This window comes from Chlorocebus sabaeus, chromosome 16 (genome assembly GCF_047675955.1).
Source record: "Chlorocebus sabaeus isolate Y175 chromosome 16, mChlSab1.0.hap1, whole genome shotgun sequence".
Taxonomy (NCBI): Eukaryota; Metazoa; Chordata; class Mammalia; order Primates; family Cercopithecidae; genus Chlorocebus; species Chlorocebus sabaeus.
In genome coordinates this window covers 39,161,104-39,183,355 of record NC_132919.1, presented here as the reverse complement: position 1 = coordinate 39,183,355, position 22,252 = coordinate 39,161,104, and the positions used below count along the sequence as shown (strand labels likewise).

The window sequence follows — 22,252 nt, the reverse complement described above, 5'->3', positions numbered from 1 at the left end:
ATTTCTTAGAACATATGCCCATTGTTAAGTGGTGCATGACTTTATAATATTTTTATATTATGTGTTGTAAGTATAAACAGAAATATACATTTACCCCACATAGGTGATTCACAGATAAAATAAGAATCACGTGAGCTAGTGTATTTATTTATTTATTTATTTATTTGAGACAGAGTTTTGCTCTTGTCGCCCAAGCTGGAGTGCAATGGTGCAATCTCGGCTCACTGCAGTCTCTGCCTCCCGGGTTCAAGCAATTCTCCTGCCTCAGCCTCCCGAGTAGCTGAGATTACAGGCATGCACCACTATGCCTGGCTAATTATTTGTATTTTTAGTAGAAACGGGGTTTCATCATATTAGCCAGGGTGGTCTCGAACTCCTGACTTCAGGTGATCTACTGCCTTGGCCTCCCAAAGTGCTGGGATTACAGGCATTAGCCACTGTGCCTGGCCTCTGAGCATCCTTTTAAATACACTAGCTCAGCTGGGTGCTGAGAGCAGGAATTTATTAAAAGAAAGCTCTCAGCAAAAAAAAGGAGTCCTGCTAACAGGCTCCCACCTCATAGACTGATCACCAGGCCACCACACGTGAGCTGAAGAGCTGAAGAGGCCCCTCACCACTGCACGAGGGACGAATGCTCCACCCACTCCCTGCAGCGCACATGTGGACATTATTCAGAAAGAATCTGTCGAGAGGCTGGGCATGGTGGCTCACACCTGTGATCCCAGTACTTTGGGAAGCGGATCACCTGAGGTCAGGAGTTTGAGACCAGCTTGGGCAACATGGTGAAACCCCTTCTGTACTCAAAATACAAAAATTAGCCAGGCGTGGTGGCGGGCACCTGTAATCTCAGCTACTTGAGAGGCTGAGGTGTGGGAACTGCTTGAACCCGGAAGGCAGAAGTTGCACTGACCCAAGATCGTGCCACTGCACTTCAGGCCAGGTGACAGAGTGAGACTCTGTCTACAAGAAAAAAAAAAAAAAAAAGTTAGGAAAAGGTGGGCAGGCCGGGCGCGGTGGCTCTTGTCTGTAATCCCAGCATTTTGGGAGGCCAAAGAAGGTGGATCACCTGAGGTCAGGAGTTTGAGACAAGCCTGGCCAACGTGGTAAAACCCTGTCTCTACCAAAAATACAAAAATTAGGTGGGCATAGTGGGGCGCCTGTAATCCCAACTACTTGAGAGGTTGACGCAGGAGAATCGCTTGAACCCAGGAGGTGGAGGTTGCGGTGAGCCAAGACTGTGCCATTGCATTCCAGCCTGGGCAACAAGAACGAAACTCAATCCCCCCCGCCAAAAAAAAAATGTGAGCGAACAGGGGCAGTTCTCCCTCTGGGCTGCAGTTTTGTCCTGGACCAACAGTTCAGTCTTTCAGCCATCAGGCTGTTTTAGGCTTGAAGGTGGGGCTCCACCAGGGATCCTTGGCTGTCTCCTGTGTCTATCATCATACCTATTTTAAAATTCAGATATACCCCAACAATGCTATTCCATGTGAATTCTATATTCTTTGAAATGACTACATATTACATACTATGGATTTGGATCATGATTGATAAACACTTAGGTGCCTTCTGAGTTAGAATTAATTAAAATTTAAAATATTAATAGATGTTGATAACAATAACATGGCTCCATTCCCCTCATTTAGAAATATATTGAGTACCTACAATGTGCCCAACACCATAAACATTAGAAAATATGGAACAGACATAGTCCCTTCTATTAGTGGCAGTGAATCCATGGGGGTCTGCAGCAACCTCATTTCTTGCCTCAGAAGAAAAAATTTGACTGAGGGCATAAGGCAGAAGGAGAGACCAAGGCGAGTTTTACAGCAAGAGTGAAAGGTTATTAAAAAGCTTTAGAGCAGGAATGAAAAGAAGTAAAGTACATTTGGAAGAGGGCCAAGTGGTGACTTGAGAGATCAAGTGCCCAGTTTGACCTTTGACTTAGGGTATTATATTTTGGCATACTTCCGGGGTTTTGTGTCCCTTCTCCCTTGATTCTTCCCTTGGGATGGGCTGTCTGCTTGCACAGTAGCCTGCCGCTACTTGGGAGGGGCCACATGTGCAGTGTGTTTACTGGAGTTGTACGCCTGCTCTCTTGAGGCATTCTTCCCTTACCAGTTGAATGCTCCTAGAAGATCACATACCAGTAAAACTCCGCCATTTTGCCTCTTAGTGTGCATGCTTGAGCCCACTTGCCCAACTCCTGAGATCTTAGAAAGCTGATCCCCAGTTTCAGTTTTTTCTATTATATCTACTGGGAAACTGCCTTTTCCTGGTGCCCACTGCAACTTATTATTATTATTACTTTTTGAGACAGAGTGTTGCTCTGTTGCCCAGGCTAGAGTGCAGTGGTGTGATCTCAGCACACTGCAACCACTGCCTCCCAGGTTTAAGCGATTCTCCTGCCTCAGCCTCCTGAGTAGCTGGGATTACAGGCACACACCACCACACCTGGCTAAGTTTTGTATTTTTAATAGAGACGTGGTTTTGCCATGTTGGCCAGGCTAATCTCAAACTCCTGACCTCAGGTGATCTGCCTGCCTTGGCCACCCAAAGTGCTGGAATTACAGGCATGAGCCACCATGACAAGCCTCTCAAATCTTAAGTTTATAACCCAGTGAATTTTAACATATGGGTACATCTTTGTACCACCCAGATAAAGATTTCGAATATTTCTAGCACTGCGGAGGGCATCAGTGTTACCTTTTGCAGGCAATACTCACTCCTTGCCCCTAGATAACCATTATTCTAATTTCTTTTCCTTCCCTTCCTTCCCTTCCTTCCCTTCCTTCCTTCCTCCCTCCCTCTCTTTTTCTTTTTTTCCTTTTTATTTTTGTGTGTGTGTGTGTATGTGACAGGGTCTCGCTCTGTAGCCCAGGCTGGAGTACAGTGGAGCAATCTCGACTCACTGTGACCTCTGCCTCCCAGGGTTCAAGCAATTCTCCTGCCTCAGCCTCCCAAGTAGCTGGGATTACAGGCAGGCACCACCATGCCCAGCTAATTTTTACATTTTTTAGTAGAGATGAGATTTTGCCAGGTTGGCCAGGCTGGTCTTCAACTCCTGATCTCAGGTGATCCACTCACCTCAGCCTCCCAAAGTGCTAGGTTTACAGGCATGAGCTACCATGTTCAGCCTCACTGTGGTTTTCATATACATTTCTCTAATGAATTTTGATGTTGAATATCTATTTCATATACTTATTGGACATTTGGAAATCTTCATTTGTGAAGTGACTTTTCAAGTTTTTGTCTATTATTTTGTGTACTGTGTTTCTGAAAAAGACATTTCAGGCAGAGGAAGTAGTGAGACGGCATGGAGTGGCTTGAAATGTAAACTGTAAGGTGGGGAGGAGGTGTAGAGAGCTAATATTATTATCACTGATTTATACATAAGAAACTGCAACATAAAGAAGCTAAATAACTCACTTGAATAAGTGGGAGAGCCAGTATTTAAATTTAGGCTCCAGTGTCTGTGCTCTTAACCACTGCAGTACACTGTCTCTAAAATACATAGGGGTGAAAGGAACCTTACAAGATTATCTGGTCTGGACTAATCCTTTTATTTATTTATTTATTCATTCTTTTAGAGATGGGGTCTTACTATGTTGCCCAGGCTGGAGTGTAGGGGCTATTCACAGGCATGATTATTGCACAATACAGCCTCCAACTCCTGGCCTCAAACGATCCTCCCACCTCAGCCTCTTGCTTAGCTGGGAGTACAGTCTTTTTTTGTTGTTGTTGTTTTTTCCGAGACAGGGTCTCACTCTGTCACCCAGGCTGGGGTGCAGTGGTGCAATCTTGGCTCACTTCAATCTCTGCCTCCTGAGCTCAAGCGATTCTCATGCCTCAGCCTTTCGAGTAGCTGGGATAACAGGCATGTACCACCAAGCCCCGATAATTTTCGTATTTTTGGTTGAGATAGGGTTTCACCATGTTTTCCATGCTGGTCTTGAACTCTTGGCCCCAAGTGAACTGCCCGCCTTGGCCTCCCAAAGGGCTTGAATTAGAGGGGTGAGCCACTGCGCCTGGCCAGTCTTTATTTTGTTTATTTTGTCATGTTAAAATATAAGTAATATAAAGGTGACCGATTCTTTTTTTTTTTTTTTTTTTTTTTTTTTGAGACGGGATCTCGCTCTGTCGCCTAGGCTGGAGTGCAGTAGCCGGATCTCAGCTCACTACAAGCTCCGCCCCCCGGGTTCACGCAATTCTCCTGCCTCAGCCTCCGGAGTAGCTGGGACTACAGGCACCCGCCACCTCGCCCGGCTGTTTTTTTGGTTTTTTTTTTTGTATTTCTTAGTAGAGACAGGGTTTCACCGTGTTAGCCAGGATGGTCTCAGTCTCCTGACCTCGTGATCCGCCCGTCTCGGCCTCCCAAAGTGCTGGGATTACAGGCTTGAGCCACCGCGCCAAGCCAAGTTGACCGATTCTTAATGCCCAACGGGTTCTTCTGCATAGATAAAACTAGTTCACTGAGACAATGGTTTTACAGTAAAGAAAGTTCAATTATTGCAGGGCCAGCCAAGCAGAAAGACAAGAGATATTTCTCCAATTTGCCTTTTTGAAAGCTTGGAGGCTGGGTTTTTTTCTGTTTGTTTGTTACGTTTTTTGAGATGGAGTCTCGCTGTGTTGCCCAGGCTGGAGTGCAGTGGTATGGTCTCGGCTCACCACAGCCTCCGCCTCCTGGGTTCAAGCGATTCTTCTGCCTCAGCCTCCCGACTAACTGGGACTACAGGCCTGAGCCACAGTGCCCTGCCAATTTGTGTGTGTGTGTGTGGTTTTTTTTTCTTTTTGAGATGGAGTCTCACTCTGTCACCAGGCTGGAGTGCAGTGGCGTGATCTTGGCTCACTGCAACCTCTGCCTCCCGGATTCAAGCGATTCTCCTGCCTCAGCCTCCGGAGTAGCTGGGACCACTGGCGCGTTCCACCACGCCCGGCTAATTTTTTGTATTTTAGTAGGGACAAAGTTTCACCATGTTGACCAGGATAGTTTCAATCTCTTGACCTTGTGATCCACCCACCTTGGCCTCCCAAAGTGCTGGGATTACAGGCCTGAGACACCGTGCCCGGCCAATTTTTTTGTGTTTTTAGTAGAGATGGGATTTCACCTTGTTGGCCAAGCAAGTCTCAAAACTCCTGACCTCAGGTGATCCGCTCGCCTTGGCCTCCCAAAGTGCTGGGATTACAGGTGTAAGCCACTGCACCTGGCCAATTTGGATGCTTTTATTAATTTTTTCTTGCCTAATTGCTAGAGCTTTCAATACTACGTTAAATCAAAGTAATAAAAGTGGCCAGGTGCAGTGGCTCATGCTTTTAAACCTAGCACTTCGGGAGGCTGCAGCAGGAGGATCACATGAGCCCAATAAAAAATTAGCTGGGCACAGTGGCATCCATTTGTAGTTCCAGCTACTCAGTAGGCTGAGACAGGAGGATCACTTAAGCCCAGGAGTTTGAGGATGCAATGAGCCATGATCATGCCATTGCACTCCAGCCTGGGCAACAGAGCAAGACTCTGTCTCAAAAAAATAAATAAAAATAAAAGCAAGCATCCTTGTCTTGTTATTTAATCCTTTCATTTTATAGAAGTGAAAATGTAGTCCCTGAGAGAAGAATTTATTTGCCCAAAGTTATGCAAGTTCACAGCAAAGCAGGAGTTAATATCAAATCTCTTAACTTCAGATTCAGTATTCTATTATATTCAGTTGAAGAATTAAGGATAACTGGTTATGGAAAGGAGGCAACATGATTCTTTTATTCTCAGTTCACTTAGAATATTTTCATGTGAATAAGTCATACTAGGTGATGGTAGTGAGATATTTTAATATTATGGGATTTTGGATTTGTAACTCTGAATTGTTAGATCTGATGTGTGTAACCTAAATGTATACTTAAGTGTCAGAATGTCATTCTTCTTTTATTTCTTCAGTGCAGTTAAAATCGGAACTGATATGCTAGAATTGGACTGCCATATCACAAAAGATGAACAAGTTGTAGTGTCACATGATGAGAATCTAAAGAGAGCAACTGGGGTCAATGTAAACATCTCTGATCTCAAATACTGTGTAAGTAAAAATGCATGATAAACTAAGAGCTAATAGGTGTCACGGCCTGTAATATTTTTTTTAAAAATAGTGAATATCAGATATTGCTTCAGTAAAAAATTTCTAATATTATTTAAATACTGATTAAATACTAAATGTCACAGGAAATTTTTAAAAACTATTTTGAAGCCAAGTGTGCTGGCTCATGCCTGTAATTCCAGCACTTTGGGAGACTGAGATGGGAGGATTGTTTGAGGCCAGGAGTTTGAGATCAGGCTGGGCAACATAGCAAAACTCCATCTTTATTAAAATATAGGAAAATTGGCTGGACACGGTGGCTTACGCCTGTAATCCCAGCACTTTGGGAGGCCGAGTCGGGTGGATCACCCCCAAGGTCAGGAGTTCGAGATCAGCCTGGCCAACATGGTGAAACCTCATCTCTACTAAAAATACAAAAATTAGCCAGGCATGATGTTGCACACCTGTAATCCCAGCTACTCAGGAGGCTGAGGCAGGAGAATCGCTTGAACCCAGGAGGTGGAGGTTGCAGTGAGCTGAGATGATGCCACTGCACTCCAGCCTGGGCAACAGAGCAAGACTCCATCTTAAAAAAAAAAAAGGGCGGGGGGAATTGTTTAGGTATGGTGGCATATACCTATGGTCCCAGCTACTCAGGAGGCCGAGGTGGGAAGATCACTTGATCCTGGGAAGTTGAGGCTACAGTGGGCCAAGATTGTACCACTGCACTCCAGCCTGGGTGAAAGAGTGAGACCCTGTCTCAAAAACAAAACGAGGCAGGGTGCAGTGGCTCACGCCTGTAATCCCAACACTGTGGGAGACCGAGGCGGGCGGATCACCTGAGGTCAGGAGTTCGAGACCAGCCTGGCCAACATGGTGAAACCCCATCTCTACTAAAAAATACAAAAATTAGCCGGGTGTGGTGGTGCCCCTGTAATCCCAGATACTTGGGAGGCTGAGGCAGGAGAATCGCTTGAACCTGGGAGGCGGAGGTTGCAGTGAGCCAAGATTGCGCCACTGCACTCCAGCCTGGGCAAGAGTGAGCCTCTGTCTCAAAAAAAAAAAAAAAGATCATTATAATGTACATATTAATTATAGTAAATACTGATGAACAGAAGGAAAAATCATGCATAAACTTACTACCAAAAAAACACTTATGTTAACAGGATTCTACCTTTTATGTTTTTTAGATTTATATTCTCACTGCGCATCATGTATGTAGAATTTTAGACACTTTAACATTATAACATGATAATGGCCGGCCTCAGTGGCTCACATCTGTAATCTCAGTACTTTGGGAGGGTGAGGCGGGCGGATCACCAGGGGTCAGGAGTTCAAGACTAGCCTGGCCAACATGGCAAAACCTCGTCTCTACTAAAAATACAAAAATTAGCTGGGCAGACAGATCACCTGAGGTCAGGAGTTGGGGACCGCCCTGGCCAACATGGTGAAACCCCATCTCTACTAAAAATACAAAAATTAGCGGGGTGTGTTGGCATGCGTCTGTAATCCTAGCTATTCAGGAGGCTGAGGTAGGAGAATCGCTTAAACCCAGGAGGCGGAGGTTGCAGTGACCGAGATCATGCCATTGCACTCCAGCCTGGGCAATGGAAAGCATGGAAAAATGTTTATCATTTAAAATGTTTCCTTTTTCTTTTTTTTATTATAATGTTTCTCTTTTTTTCTTTCTTTCTTTCTTTTTTTTTTTTAAGACGGAGTCTCACTCTTTTCAACCAGAGTGAGAGTAGCTGGGATTACAAGTGTGCACCACCACACCTGGCTAATTTTTGTGTTTTTAGTAGAGACGGGGTTTCACCATGTTGGCCAGGCTGGTCTTGAACTCCTGACCTCAGGTGATCCTCCTGCCTTGGCTTCCCAAAGTGCTGGGATTACAGGTGTGAGCCACCGTGCCCAGCCTTTTCCATGCTTTAAATAAATTAGACTTTATTTTTTAAATAAGTTTCAGGTTTATAGCAAAATTGAGTGGAAAATACAGAGTTCCCACATACCTGCACAGTTACCACACAGACACAGGGTCCCCCGCTTTTAACATCTGCACCAGACTGGTACATACATTGACACAATATTATTGCTCATAGTCCATAGTTTACATTAGGGTTCACTCTTGTACATTCTGTGGTTTTGGACAAATTTATTATGATATGTATCCAGTAATTATACTATTATACAAAATGTTTCCACTGCTCTAAAAATTCTGTGTTCTGCCTATTCAGTCCCCCTTCCCTCATCCCCTGCCAACCACTGATCTTTTTACTGTTTCCATAGTTTTGTCTTTTCCAGAGTGTCATATAGTTGGAATCATACCGTATTTGACCTTTCAGATTCCATGCTTATCTTTCATAAACATTTCAAATGACTATAGCCATTCCATTGTGTGGATATATAGTTATTTTTAACCATTCTTCTATTGTTGGACATTGGAGTAGCTCTAAGTTTTCACCATTATAGATAACACTGCACTGAATTTATTTTATTTTATTTTTTTTCTTTTGAGACAGAGTTTCGCTCTTGCCACCCAGGCTGGAGTACAATGGTGCAATCTCGGCTCACTGCAGCCTCCACCTCCCAGGTTCAAGCAATTCTCCTGCCTCAGCCCCCTAAGTAGCTGGGATTACAGGCATGCGCCACCACACCTGGCTAATTTTTTGTATTTAGTAGAGACAGGGTTTCACCATGTTGGTCAGGCTGGTCTCGAACTCCTGACCTCAGATGATCTGCCCGTTTCAGCCTCCCAAAGCGCTGGGATAATAGGGGTGAGCCACTGTGCCCGGCCTGCACTGAACAGCTTTATGCATAAAGATTAAAGCTTTCTCTATCTTTAGCTTTTTATTTATAAAGATATATAAATATTTGTATTTATAAAAGTTATTTATATAACGTTTTCTCTATTTTAAGATTATTTCTCTAAATATACTCCCAGAAGGGAAATTATTGGGTAAAAGAACATTTGCCAGCTGGGTGCGGTGGCTCATGCCTGTAGTCCCAGTGCTTTTGGAGTCTGAGGCCTCCCAAAAGTACAGATCCTCCTTTTTTTTTTTTTTTTTTTTTTTTTTGAGACGGAGTCTCGCTCTGTCGCCCGGGCTGGACTGCAGTGGCCGGATCTCAGCTCACTGCAAGCTCCGCCTCCCGGGTTTACGCCATTCTCCTGCCTCAGCCTCCCGTGTAGCTGGGACTACAGGCGCCCGCCACCTCGCCCGGCTAGTTTTTTGTATTTTTTTTTTAGTAGAGATGGGGTTTCACCGTGTTAGCCAGGATGGTCTCGATCTCCTGACCTCGTGATCCGCCCGTGATCCGCCCGTCTCGGCCTCCCAAAGTGCTGGGATTATAGGCTTGAGCCACCGCGCCCGGCCAAGTACAGATCCTTCTGAAGATCCACTGAGCTCAGACGATCAAGGCTACAGTGAGGTATAATTGTGCTACTGCACTCCAGCCCAGGCAATAGAGTGAGACCCTTTCTCAAAAATAAAAAAAATAAAAAAAAATAAAATAAAATAAAATAAAATAAAATAAAATAAAATAAAATAAAAAATAATATTTACTAGTATTGAGCATTATAATAATACCAAATTTGCTAATTAAATTTTAATTAACATTTCATTATTAATGAGTTTAAAGATCTATTTAATTGTTATTTTTCTATTTTCATTGAATTGTGTATTCTTGACATTTTTCTACTGAAATCTTTGTATATTATTGTGAAAAGGTCTATATTAAATAGTACAGATATATTTTTTGTAGATGGCATACGTAAGTAATATGGTTAATTTGCTGTTGGGGATGTTCTGCTAAAAGGTGCCTATGTAAACATGTTTTGTAGTGTTTTACTCTTCTACGTGTTGAAAAAGCGTATCTTTGTGTCTTAATGTAAGACATTAAAATCTTATTATTTTTTGAGAGTTAACTTTTTTTTTGATCATGTCTTTTAAAGGAGCTCCCACCTTACCTTGGCAAACTGGATGTCTCATTTCAAAGAGGTAATATTTTTTGTTTGTAGCTTAAACATTTGTGTTGAGAAGCATATGTGTGTTTTCTTGTCATAGTAAGTTCTTACTAAAAGTAACTGGCCTCTAAGCTTGTTCCCTCAGGCCTACAAATCTGAAGCCTTAAAAATTATCTGACGTGAAATTATCAGGTCCAAAGAGTTAACTGATTCATGCTACTTAAATTCACATACAGTTAATTTAAACCTGAATACTGATTGCAAGAAACATTTCACTTCTAAAGGTTCAAATTCTAGAATATTGCCGCAACTTACAGTAGTCATCCATCAAAAAAATATAATAAAAAATAAATGAAAAGGGCTGGGCACGGTGGCTCACGACTGTAATCCCAGCACTTTGGGAGGCTGAGGCAGGCAGATCACTTTAGGTCAAGAGTTTGAGACCAGCCTAGCCAACATGGCAAAACCCCATCTCTACTAAAAATACAAAAAATATTAGCCAGGCATGATGATGTGTACCTGTAATCCCACCTACTTGGGAGGCTGAGGCAGGACAATCATTTGAACCCGGGAGGCGGAGGTTGCAGTGAGCCAAGATTGCGCCATTGCACTCCAGCCTGGCAATGAGAGTGAAACTCTGTCTAAAATGATAATAATAATAATGAAAATAAAATAAATAAAAAGAAATGGAAAGGACCCCTTTCAAATCCTTTCTGGTTCCATAATATTTAATTCTGTCTTTTAGCTGCTCCATATTTTAAATAATTAAACGGACTTCTGTCATTCAAATAAACCATTTCCTAGTCATCTTCACTTAGCAGTTTTCTTCTGAGGGAACATTTCTCACAAAGAAACATGTCCCTTGACCCAACTTGTTAGTTACTGCAGATGTTAGAATGGAAAATATACCACCTTAAGGTATGTACTGAACAGATACAGCCTCCCTCATTGTCACAAGGGACGTTGTCTCACATTTTTTAATGATTCAAATGTATAACTCAATAAAACCATAAGATGTTACATCTCATGAATCTTGGTATGATTTAGTTGAAACCTTGGTTAAATGTCAGCTCCATTTATATTAATTTTTTAAAAGAACTGTAACTGCTCCACGAACTAGATTTAAAATTGGCCAAGCCAGGTGTGGTGACGTACACCTCTAGTCCCAGCTACTTGGGAGACTGAGTTGGGAGGCTTGTTTGAGCCCAAGAGTTGGGAGTCTAGCTTGGGCTACATAGCAAGACCCTGTCTCTAAAATTAAAAAAAAAAAAAAAAAAAAAAAAAAATTGACCACGGATAGGGGAATTTTTGAAAACGAAATAAAAATCAGAAAAAGTTTAACATTAGTTATTTCTAAGGGATATTTAAACCTCAGATGTGTTTGATTTCAATTTCTAGGTAAGTTGAAGTTGTTGGTTTGAGGAAACATTTCTTCATTCTTGTAGTTTATAGAATTATACTTGCCAAGCTATTGTAATATTTGTGTCAATTTTGGACTTGTGAAAGTTAAGAAAATTTCAGAAATGAAGTTTTTCCTATTTTTCCCTTTGTAGAGCAAAGCCAAAGAAAGCCCCATAAAAATTTAAAAATCCAGCAGATGTAGTGGCTCACACCTATAATCTCAGCACTTTGAGAGGCCAAGGCGGGAGGGTTGCTTGAGACCAACAGTTTGAAACCAGCCTGGGCAACATAGTGAGACCCCGTCTCTAAAAAAAATATTAGCCAGTCATGGTGGCATGTGCCTATAGTCCCAGCTATTGAAGAGACTTGAGGTGGGAGGATCCCTTGAGCCTGGGAGTTGAAGGCTATAGTGAGCTATGCTCACACCACTATGCTCCAGCCTGGGTGACAGAGTGAGACTTTGTCTCAAAAAAAAAAATCCTTGAGGAAAAAAAAAGTTTAAAAATTCTCCTGGTTTTGTATGTCCCTCATAAAGTCATGAAACTGTTTCTTCTTTTTTTTGAGACAGAGTCTTGCTCTGTTGCCCAGGCTGGAGTGAAGTAGCTCAATCTCAGCTCACTGCAACCTCCACCTCCTGGGTTCAAGAGATTCTCATGCCTCAGCCACCTGAATAGCTGAGATACAGGTGCCTGCCACCACATCCGGCTAATTTTTTTATTTTTAGTAGAGATGAGGTTTCACCATGTTGGCCAGGCTGGTCTGGAATTCCTGGCCTCAATTGATTTACCTGACCCCCCTCGGCCTCCCAGAATGCTAGGATTACAAGCATGAGCCACCACACCCGGCCAGTTTTTGAATGTGAAGAGACCTTTGAGACTGTCTAATCTTGTCTTCTGTTATAGACAAGGAAATTGAAGTCTAAAGATGCAAACTAACTTAATCAAGTTCATATAATAAGGAAATAACAATGCTAGAACTTGAACTAGGTCTCTCTCTTAGCAGACCAGTGTTCAACTGTACCATATTGCCTCTCCATTGGAACACTATTCTCAAATGTTGTATTAAGAACAATGCTGTGGGTCCAGTGCAGTGGCTCACACCTGTAATCCCAGCACTTTGGGAGGCCGAGGCAGGTGGATCACCTGAGGTTAGGAGTTTGAGACCAGCCTGGCCAACATGGTGAAACCCTATTTCTACTAAAAATACAAAAATTAGCCGGGTATAGTGGCAGGTGCCTGTAATCCCAGCTACTTGGGAGGCTGAGGCAGGAGAATCACTTGAACCTGGGAGGCAGATGTTGCAGTGAGCTGAGATTGCGCCATTGTATTCCAACCTGGACAACAAGAGTGAGACTCTGTCTCAAAAAAAAAAAAAAAAAAAAAGGAACAATGCTGTGGGAGAGAAAAAAAAAGAACAACACTGTGTACTGTCAAGTTTCAGATATCTGAAAGGAATAATAATAAACTTTCCTTTTATATTGCATTCATCTCATATCATAATTGACTTTAGACTGATCCTCAAATGTGGAGTTGACTGCATTTGGAACAGACTAATAAACTGTGTGTAAAAATTTGACTCAGAACCATGGCAGTGGCTCACATCTGTAATCCCAGCACTTTGGGAGGCTAAGGCAGGAGGATCACTTGATCCCAGGAGTTCGAGACCAGCCTGGGCCACATACAGAGACTCCATCTTTACAAAAATAATAAAAATAACATTAGCCAGGCATGGTGGTATGCACCTGTGGTCCTAGCTAGGGAGACTGAGGTGGGGGAATTGCTGAGCCCAGGAGGTGGAGGCTGCAGTGAGCCTTGATTGTGTCACTGCACAAAGTGAGACTCTGTCTCAGAAAAAAAAGAAAAAAGAAAAAGAGAGAAAAGAAAACAAGAAACTTGACTCAGATTCGTCAAACAGTGGTTCCATTTTTTCTATCCTATTTCCTTGCATAGAATTCTTGCTTACCAGGCCGGGCACAGTGGCTCACACCTGTAATCCCAGCACTTTGGGAGGCCGAGGTAGGTGGATCACTTGAGGTTAGGAGTTTGAGACCAGCTTGGCCAACATGGCGAAACCCTGTCTCTACTAAAAATACAAAAATTTTAAAATTTTTATTATTGTTTTTTGAGATGAACTTTTGCTTCTGTCGCCCAGTGGCACAATCTCAGCTCACTGCAACCGCTGCCTCCCAGGTTCAAGCGATCCTCCTGCCTCAGCCTCCCATGTAGCTGGGATTACAGATGCCCGCCACCACTCCCAACTAATTTTTGTATTTTTAGTAGAGACGAGGTTTCACCACGTTGGCCAGGCTGGTCATGAATTCCTGACCTCAGGTGATCTGCCCATCTCTTTGTCCCAAAGGGCTGGGATTAGTCATGAGCCACCATGCCTAGCCAAAATACAAAAATTAGCCAGGTGTGGTGATGCACACCTGTAGTCCCAGCTACTTGGGAGGCTGAGGCTGAAGAATCACCTGAACCCGGGAGGCAAAGGTTGCAGTGAGCCAAGATCATGCCATTGCACTCCACCCTGGGCAACAGAGCAAGACTGTCTCAAAAAAAAAAAAAAAAAAAAAAATGCTGAATTGGCCTGGCACAGTGACTCACACCTGTAATCCTCAAACTTTGGGAGGTCGAGGCAGGAAGATCCCCTGAGGTCAGGAGCTCAAGACCAGCCTGGCCAACGTGGTGAAACCCTATCTCTATTAAAAATACAAAAATTAGCTGGACATGGTGGCATGTGCCTGTTCTCCCAGCTACTTCGGAGACTGAGGCAGGAGAATCACTTGAAGTGGGAGGTGGAGATTGCAGTGAGCTGAGATCATGCCACTGCACTTCAGCCTGGGCAACAGAGCGAGACTTTGTCTCAAACAAAACAAAACAAAACTTGTTATTATCTATCCCAATTAGTTGAAAGTAACCTTTTTTTTTTTTTTTTTCATGGAAAACGCATAATTTGGATAATCTAGAGTTGACTATAATTATCATTTTAGAGTTCCCCAAATAGTGAAAACTATTTAAATAGTGGCCCCTAACTTGCATAGGGTCCACTATTCCATCAACCAACACATCCTATGGCATACTCCTTGTCTATTTTTCCTATTTCCTATTATTTTCCTCTTTTCTTTTTATAGTCCACCACTTCCTAGCTGGTTACCTTCTGCCTAGAAAAATACTGGGGTAAACTTCTCTTTTTCCACATGTTTTTCTACATTCTAAACTGGCTGAGGCATCTAATTTATCCATTATTATTTTTAAGTAGAGATCGGGTCTCGCTATGTTGGTCCGATTGGTCTTGAATTCTTGGCCTCAAGCAATCTTCCTGCCTCAACCTTACAAAGTGCTGAGATTCCAGGAGTGAGCCACTGCACCTGGCCTAATATTTGTATCTTTACATCACTATAGCACTTTTTTTTTCCTCAGCACACATTTTAGTTTTCTCATTCCCTCGCTGTTAGATAGAATATTCTTATGTGTTATTTTGCTGTTCCAAAGTTAGTTTAATCTGTTTGACCTTTTTGTAAACTGATTCTTACATGCATTTACTTGACTGCTAAATTAATTTTTTAATTTGCCCACACCATGACAAAAAGGCAGTCTTCCTTATGAGCTTCAAGCATGAAGTCCCAGAGAAAGACACTGATTGGCCCACCTTGGGTCATGTGGCCATCTTGAAGAAAAGAAGTGGGCTATTATGATTATATGCCACCCCCGAGGGTGAATGGGCAGTGGGTAGTGTGTTGACAGCCCTATCGGAACAATGTGAGATAAGGAGATATGATGTGAAATACAGGTTTCCAAAGGAAGGAAGAATATTGGTGGCTAATGCCTATAATCCCAGCATTCAAGGAGGCCATGGTGAGAGGATCCCTTGAGGCCAGGAATTCAAGGCCAACCTGGTCAATAAAGCAAGACTTCATCTCTACTTAAAAAAAAAAGGTGGGGTAGGGGAGCCAGGCATGGTGGCTCACGCCTGTAATCCCAGCACTTTGGGAGGCCAAGGTGGGCAGATCACCTGAGGTTGGGAGTTCAAGACCAGCCTGACTAACATGGAGAAACCCTATCTTTACTAAAAATACAAAATTAGGCAGGCGTCGTGGGGCAGATGCCTGTAATCCCAGGTACTCCAGAGACTAAGGCAGGATAATTGCTTGAACCCTGGAGGCGGAGGTTGTGGTGAGCCGAGATGGCACCGCTGCACTACAGGCTGGGCAACAGAGCGAGACTCTGTCTCCAAAAAAAAAAAAGAAAAGAAAAAGCCAGGTATGGTGGCACATGCCTCTAATCTCAGCTATTCGGAGGCTGAGGCAGGAGGATCACTGGAGCTGAGTTCAAGGCTGCTGTGAGCTGTGGTCATGCCACTGCACTCCAGCCTGGGTGACAGATTGAGACCCTGTCTCAAAAAAAAAATATATATATATATATGTATACAAGCTATCTACTATAAACATAATTTTTAAAGTTTAATTATGTAGCCTATGATAAGTTTAAACTCCTTCAGTTATAAGTGTTAGATATACATCTCAAGATAGCTTAAGAAAAAAATTTTAGGCCGGGCGCGGTGGCTCAAGCCTGTAATCCCAGCACTTTGGGAGGCCGAGACGGGCGGATCACGAGGTCAGGAGATCAAGACCATCCTGGCTAACACGGTGAAACCCCGTCTCTACTAAAAATACAAAAAACTAGCCGGGCGAGGTGGCGGGCGCCTGTAGTCCCAGCTACTCGGGAGGCTGAGGCAGGAGAATGGCGTAAACCCGGGAGGCGGAGCTTGCAGTGAGCTGAGATCCGGCCACTGCAGTCCAGCCCGGGATACAGAGCAAGACTCCGTCTCAAAAAAAAAAAAAAAAAAAAAAAAAGAAAAAAATTTTAAAAAGAATGTATTGGCTTTCATAATTAGAAAGAAAGTCCAGGGGTTATATGCCCTCAGACATGACTGATTCCAGTTGCTCAAGCAGTAATTGGTCTCTCTCTATCTCCGTTTCTTGCTTTTGCTTTCATTTGTGTTAGCTTTGCTTTTAGGGACACCCTTTCCACAGAGATGAACTCTTGGCAGCTTGTACATGATCCATTCAGCAAAGGATTTCAAGAGGCCTTCTCTCCCAGTGTCCATATTGTTATGCTTAACAGGTTAGACTGGTCATATATTTAGTCTGTGGTCAGAGAGGCAGAGCCAATAATTGCCAGTCCCATCAGAGTAACCCAGACCCCCGTCAGAATTACAAGAAGTATACTAACAGACTTCCTTTTTTCCTCTTTAATGTACATGCTGCTTTTCACATAGGTTCTAATTATAAATAATTTAATTTTCTGACATGGATTTCATTTACTTTTTGATAATGCATTTTTTTGATTTGCTGTATAATAAGATGGAATAAAGGATTTTTCACCAGTTTGTTATTTGCAGATTAGCGGAATTGAAGTTTCGGGTGGAAGCAGAACAATTTTTACAATAGTTGTATAGTATGTATAGTAAATTATATAAATGATTAGAGTCATTAGAGTCAAAAGGGACTGGAGAGCCAGGTGTGGTGGCTCACACCTGTAATCCCAGCACTTAGGGAGGCTGAGGTGGCAGGTTTGCTTGAGATCAGGAGTTCAAGACCAGCCTGGGCAAAATACAGTGAGACCCTGTTGCTACAAAAAATAAAACAAGGCCGGGCGCGGTGGCTCAAGCCTGTAATCCCAGCACTTTGGGAGGCCGAGATGGGCGGATCACAAGGTCAGGAGATCGAGACCATGCTGGCTAACACAGTGAAACCCCGTCTCTACTAAAAAATACAAAAAAAAAAAACTACCTGGGCGAGGTGGTGGGTGCCTGTAGTCCCGGCTACTCGGGAGGCTGAGGCAGGAGAATGGCGTAAACCCAGGAGACGGAGCTTTTGCAGTGAGCTGAGATCCGGCCACTGCCCTCCAGCCTGGATGACAATTTTTTTATTCTGTCTCAAAAAAAAAAAAAAATTAAAAATTAAAAAAAATAAAACAAAAAATAGGCCAGGTGCAGTGGCTCACGCTTGTAATCCCAGCACTTTGGGAGGCCGAGGCTGCTGGATCACTGGAGGCCAGGAGTTTGAGACCAGCCTGGCCAACATGGTGAAACCCTGCCTCTACTAAAATTACAAAAAAGTAGCCAGTTGTGGTGCCAGGCACCTGTAATCCCAGCTACTCAGGAGGCTGAAGCACAATTGCTTGAACCCAGGAGGCGGAGGTTGCAGTGAGCCGAGATCACGCCATTGCACTCCAGCCTGGGCGACAGCAGCGAAAATCCATCTCAAAAAAAAAAAATGTGTGTGTGTGTGTGTGTGTGTATATATATATATAGAGAGAGAGATGTATATATACTCTATATAGAGAGAGTATATAGTATATATATTATATACAGTATATATATTATATATGATATATATATAATGTGTGTGTGTGTGTGTATATATAGAGAGAGAGATGGGCGTGGTGGTGCGTGCCTGTTGTCCCAGAGGATTGCTGGAGTGTGGGAGGCTGCAGTGAGTCATCATGCTACTGCACCCCAGCCTTGGCTATGAGCAAGATCCTGTCTCAAAAACACAACAAAAAAGGGCTGGGTACGTGGTTCATGCCTGTAATCCCAGCACTTTGGGAGGCCGAGGCGGGCATATCACTTGAACACAGGATTTTGAGACCAGCCTGGCCAAATCCAAAACCCCATCTCTACAAAAACTACAAAAAAATTAGCCGAGCATGGTGGTGTTCCTGTAGTTCCAGCTACTCAGGAGGCTAAAGTGGGCTTAGGTTGCAGTGAGCCAAGATTGTGTCACTGCACTCCAGTCTGGGTGACCGAGTGAGACCCTGTCTCAAACAACCAACCAACCACCAACCAAAGGGACTAGAGAAAGACTAAAGAAAATAATCCTCAGGAAATATAAACAACAATTAAAGTCCCCTTCTAATTTTCTCATTACTTGAATTTTCTTTGAATAACTGCATTCATGTAATTCTTCAACACATTACTGATTTAGTGTGTACTTCCCTTGCCTGAATGTTATTTTTAATCTCTGAAAAAGTCAATGATGATATAGCAAAACTTTAGAAACAATCTCAGTATCTACTAGTAGGGAAATGGTTAAATTAAAATAAATTATTGTATAGCTACTCAATGGAGTATTCTGACACGTTTTAAAAAATTAAGATAGAATCAGATCGGTGGATTGTATCAATGTCAGTATCATGGTTGTGATATCGTACTATAGATTTGCAAGAAGGTTACCACTGGGAAATCTGGATAAAGGGTACATGGACCCTATTATTTCTTACAATTGATTGTGAGTCTGTAGTTATCTCAAAATAAAAAATTAATAAAAACTAAATCATAATCATAAGCACAGTAAATCAACAGGAAAATATTTATTTTTATGTGAAAATATCAAGTTAAAATCTGTAGCATGTCATATTATTACTGTATTAAATGATGCATAGGAAAAAAGAGTAGAGAAAGTACACCAAATGGTCACAGCGTTTATATCTAAGTTGTTAGATTAACATGATTTTTTCTTCTCTATACTTTTTCTTATTTTGTAAATGTCCTTTAATGAATATATTCTATACCTTTTCTAGTCATCAAAAAGCAAAACTTGTATTTTAAAAATACATTTAAAAATCTTGCTTTCTCAGCATGCCAATGTGAAGGAAAAGATAACCGAATTCCATTACTGAAGGAAGTTTTTGAGGCCTTTCCTAACACTCCCATTAACATCGATATCAAAGTCAACAACAATGTGCTGATTAAGAAGGTACTCAAGGCATTGCCTCCTCTGGGTGTGTTGCATCCTATTTCACAAACTAAATAAGGTTAGAGTAGGTGACTGCATAGATTGATAATGCTCAAGGAAATGTGATACCCTAGGGATCAGCATTGTTTTAAATAATGCCCTAGTAGAAGAGATCATGTTACTGTAGGAGAGCCTATTTTCAGAGAGAGTTGGCATGTCATGGATAAAGTAAGCTTGTATGAACCAGTCATTCTGGTATTTATATAATTATCTTCTAGTTTAACTTGTTTCATTCGTGGTTAGTTTATGTCAAATTACTAAATAACTGTATTCTGTTAAATGAATTATATAATGATATAATGTGAGTAAATTTTGCATTTTATAAAATATTCTAAATTTACATAATATTCTTCTAAAATATTATGCTATTCATTGACAGAGAGTCAATCCTAATTCATTTTTTAAGTGAAATGTTAGTGGATTTGCAAATAGGCACATGCATAAAATTTTGAATTTTCACACGTAGGTTTCAGAGTTGGTGAAGCAGTATAATCGCGAACACATAACAGTGTGGGGTAATGCCAATTATGAAATTGTAGAAAAGTGCTACAAAGAGGTAAGCTTCAAAAATTATACAGAATTATCTATTTTTGTTGTTGTTTTTGTATCTATAAATGATAAGTTATTATAGTAATAATTTTTTTTTCTTTTTCTCATTTTTAGAGATAGGGTCTCACTCTGTCACCCAGGCTAGAGTGCAGTGGTGCAGTCATAGCTTACTGTAGCCTCAAACTCCTGGGCTCAAGTGATCCTCCTGCCTCAGCCTCCCAAGTAACTGGGACTCCAGGCACACACCACTGCACCCAGCTAATTTTTAAATCTTTAGTAGAGATGAGGTCTCACTATGTTACCCACTCTGATCTCAAACTCTTGGACTCAAGCAATCCTCCTACCTTGGCTTCCCAAAGTGCTGGGATTACAGGTGTGAGCCACTGTGCCCGGCCCCTATTACAGTAATAATTTTTAAAACTTACCTTATTTCAGACTGGGCACAGTGGCTCACGCCTGTAATCCCAACACTTTGGGAGGCCAAGGCAGGCAGATCACGAGGTCAGGAGTTCAAGACCAACCTGGCCAATATGGTGAAACCCTGTCTCTACTGAAAATACAAAAACTAGCTGGGCATGGTGGCACGTGCCTGTAGTCCCAGCTACTCACGAGGCTGAGGCAGAAGAATCGCTTGAACCCAGGAAGCTGGGTGACAGAGCCAGACTCTGTCTCCAAAAAAAAAAAACTTATTTTATTTCATAACCTTCATACACAGGTAGATGGTACTGGGTGGAAGCAACTAGCCAGAAGTTTAATATAGTAGAGGTAACGGATTTGGACCTAGCAATATAAGATCAATGCAGTTGAACTGGTTCAAGGAATTATTATTTTCACATGCTAGTGTTAGTTGCTTACCAATATTTTATTATGTGTATTAAAGGAAAAAATATGGTTTCTATCTTTTAATCACTGTCTTGTGTTAGGTAATTGAAATTTTTTGTGTAATTTTGAGTTAAATTATTTAGCTGGGCACGGTGGCTCATGCCTGTAATCCCAGCACTTTGGGAGGCCAAAGTGGGAGGATTGCTTGAGCCCAGGTGTTTGAGACCAGCCTGGACAACATAGTCAGACCCCCTGTCTGTTATTATTATTATTAATTTTTAATTTTCTTTTGCCTGTGACACAGCCCTCAGGAAATCCTGAGAACATGTGCCCTATTTTTTTTTTTAAAGAAAGAAATTAGTTAAGGGGTGAAGATCGCTTGAGGCCAGGAATTCGAGACCAGCCTGGGCAACATAGTAAGACTTCCAACTCTATTAAAAAAAAAAAAAAATGGTGGGCACGGTGGCTCGCCCCTGTAATCCCAGCACTTTGGGAGGCCGAGGCAGGCGGATCACCTGAGGTCAGGAGTTCAAGACCAGCCTGGCGAACATGGTGAAACCCTGTCTCTATTAAAAATACAAAAAATAGCCGGGCATGGTGGCGTGCTCCTGTAATCCCAGCTTCTAGGGAGGCTGAGGCAGGAGAATTGCTTGAACCTGGGAGGCAGAGACTGCAGTGAGCTGAGATAGCGCCACTGCACTCCAGCCTGAGTGACAGAGCAAGACTCCATCTCAAAAAAAAAAGAAAGAAAGAAAGGAAAAGAAATTATTTAGGGTCAGGCTAAGTGGCTCACACCCCTGTAATCCCAGCACTTCGGGAGGCCAAGGCGGACAGATCACTTTGAGCTCAGGAGTTCGAGACAAGCCTAGGGAACATGAGGAAACCCCGTATCTACTAAAAATACAAAAACTAGCGAGGCATGGTGGCACATGCCTGTAGTCTCAGCTACTTGGGAAGCTGAGGTGGAACGATGGCTTGAGCTTGGTAGACAGAGGTTGCAGTAAGCCAAGATCCTGCCACTGTACTCCAGCCTGGGTGACAAAGCCAGACCCTGTCTCAAAAAAAAAAATCCTGTTATCTTTAAGAAAAAAAATATAGAAAAAAATTCGGTTCCTCAACTCTATAACTTCCAAATAAATTTAAGCAAGTTAAGACAAGATCATGCACGATCATGATTATTAAGCAAGATATAAAAGCAGGACCATCTACCCACTGAAAATTTTCTGGTTAAAAAAATATGTCGGCCGGGCGCAGTGGCTCACATCTGTAATCCCAGCACTTTGGGAGGCCAAGGCAGGTGGATCACCTGAGGTCAGGAGTTCGAGACCAGTCTGGCCAACATGGTGAAACCCCATCTCTACTAAAAATACAAACATTAGCTGGGCATGGTGGTGCGCACCTGTAATCCCAGGAACTCAGGAGGCTGAGGCAGGAGAATGGCTGGAACCCAGAAGGCAGAGGTTGCAATGAACTGGGATCGCACCACTGCACTCCAGCCTGGGCAACAGACTGAAACTCTGTCTCAAAAAAAAAAACAAAGTGGATAAAAATTAATTTATATGTTTTAAAAGTATAGTTAAACCTTCATAAGCAAATTTACGTACATCATCAGCTAAGAGAATTTGAAATTTAAGATGTTAAAAAATCTTGAGCATTGAAGATGCT

The 22,252-nt window shown here is 42.4% G+C and overlaps 1 protein-coding gene across 2 annotated transcripts in view; it reads left to right on the top strand.

Moving 5' to 3' along the window:
* Window positions 1–22,252, top strand: part of GDPD1 (glycerophosphodiester phosphodiesterase domain containing 1) — a 60,069-nt gene that overhangs the window by 22,200 nt on the left and 15,617 nt on the right. For both annotated transcript variants that reach the window (XM_037993008.2, XM_008011253.3), the window contains exons 3-6: window positions 5,924–6,059; window positions 10,006–10,051; window positions 19,059–19,177; window positions 19,683–19,772. In XM_037993008.2, the coding sequence (XP_037848936.1) occupies window positions 5,924–6,059; window positions 10,006–10,051; window positions 19,059–19,177; window positions 19,683–19,772 (391 nt within the window). The remainder of the gene's footprint in view (window positions 1–5,923; window positions 6,060–10,005; window positions 10,052–19,058; window positions 19,178–19,682; window positions 19,773–22,252) is intronic.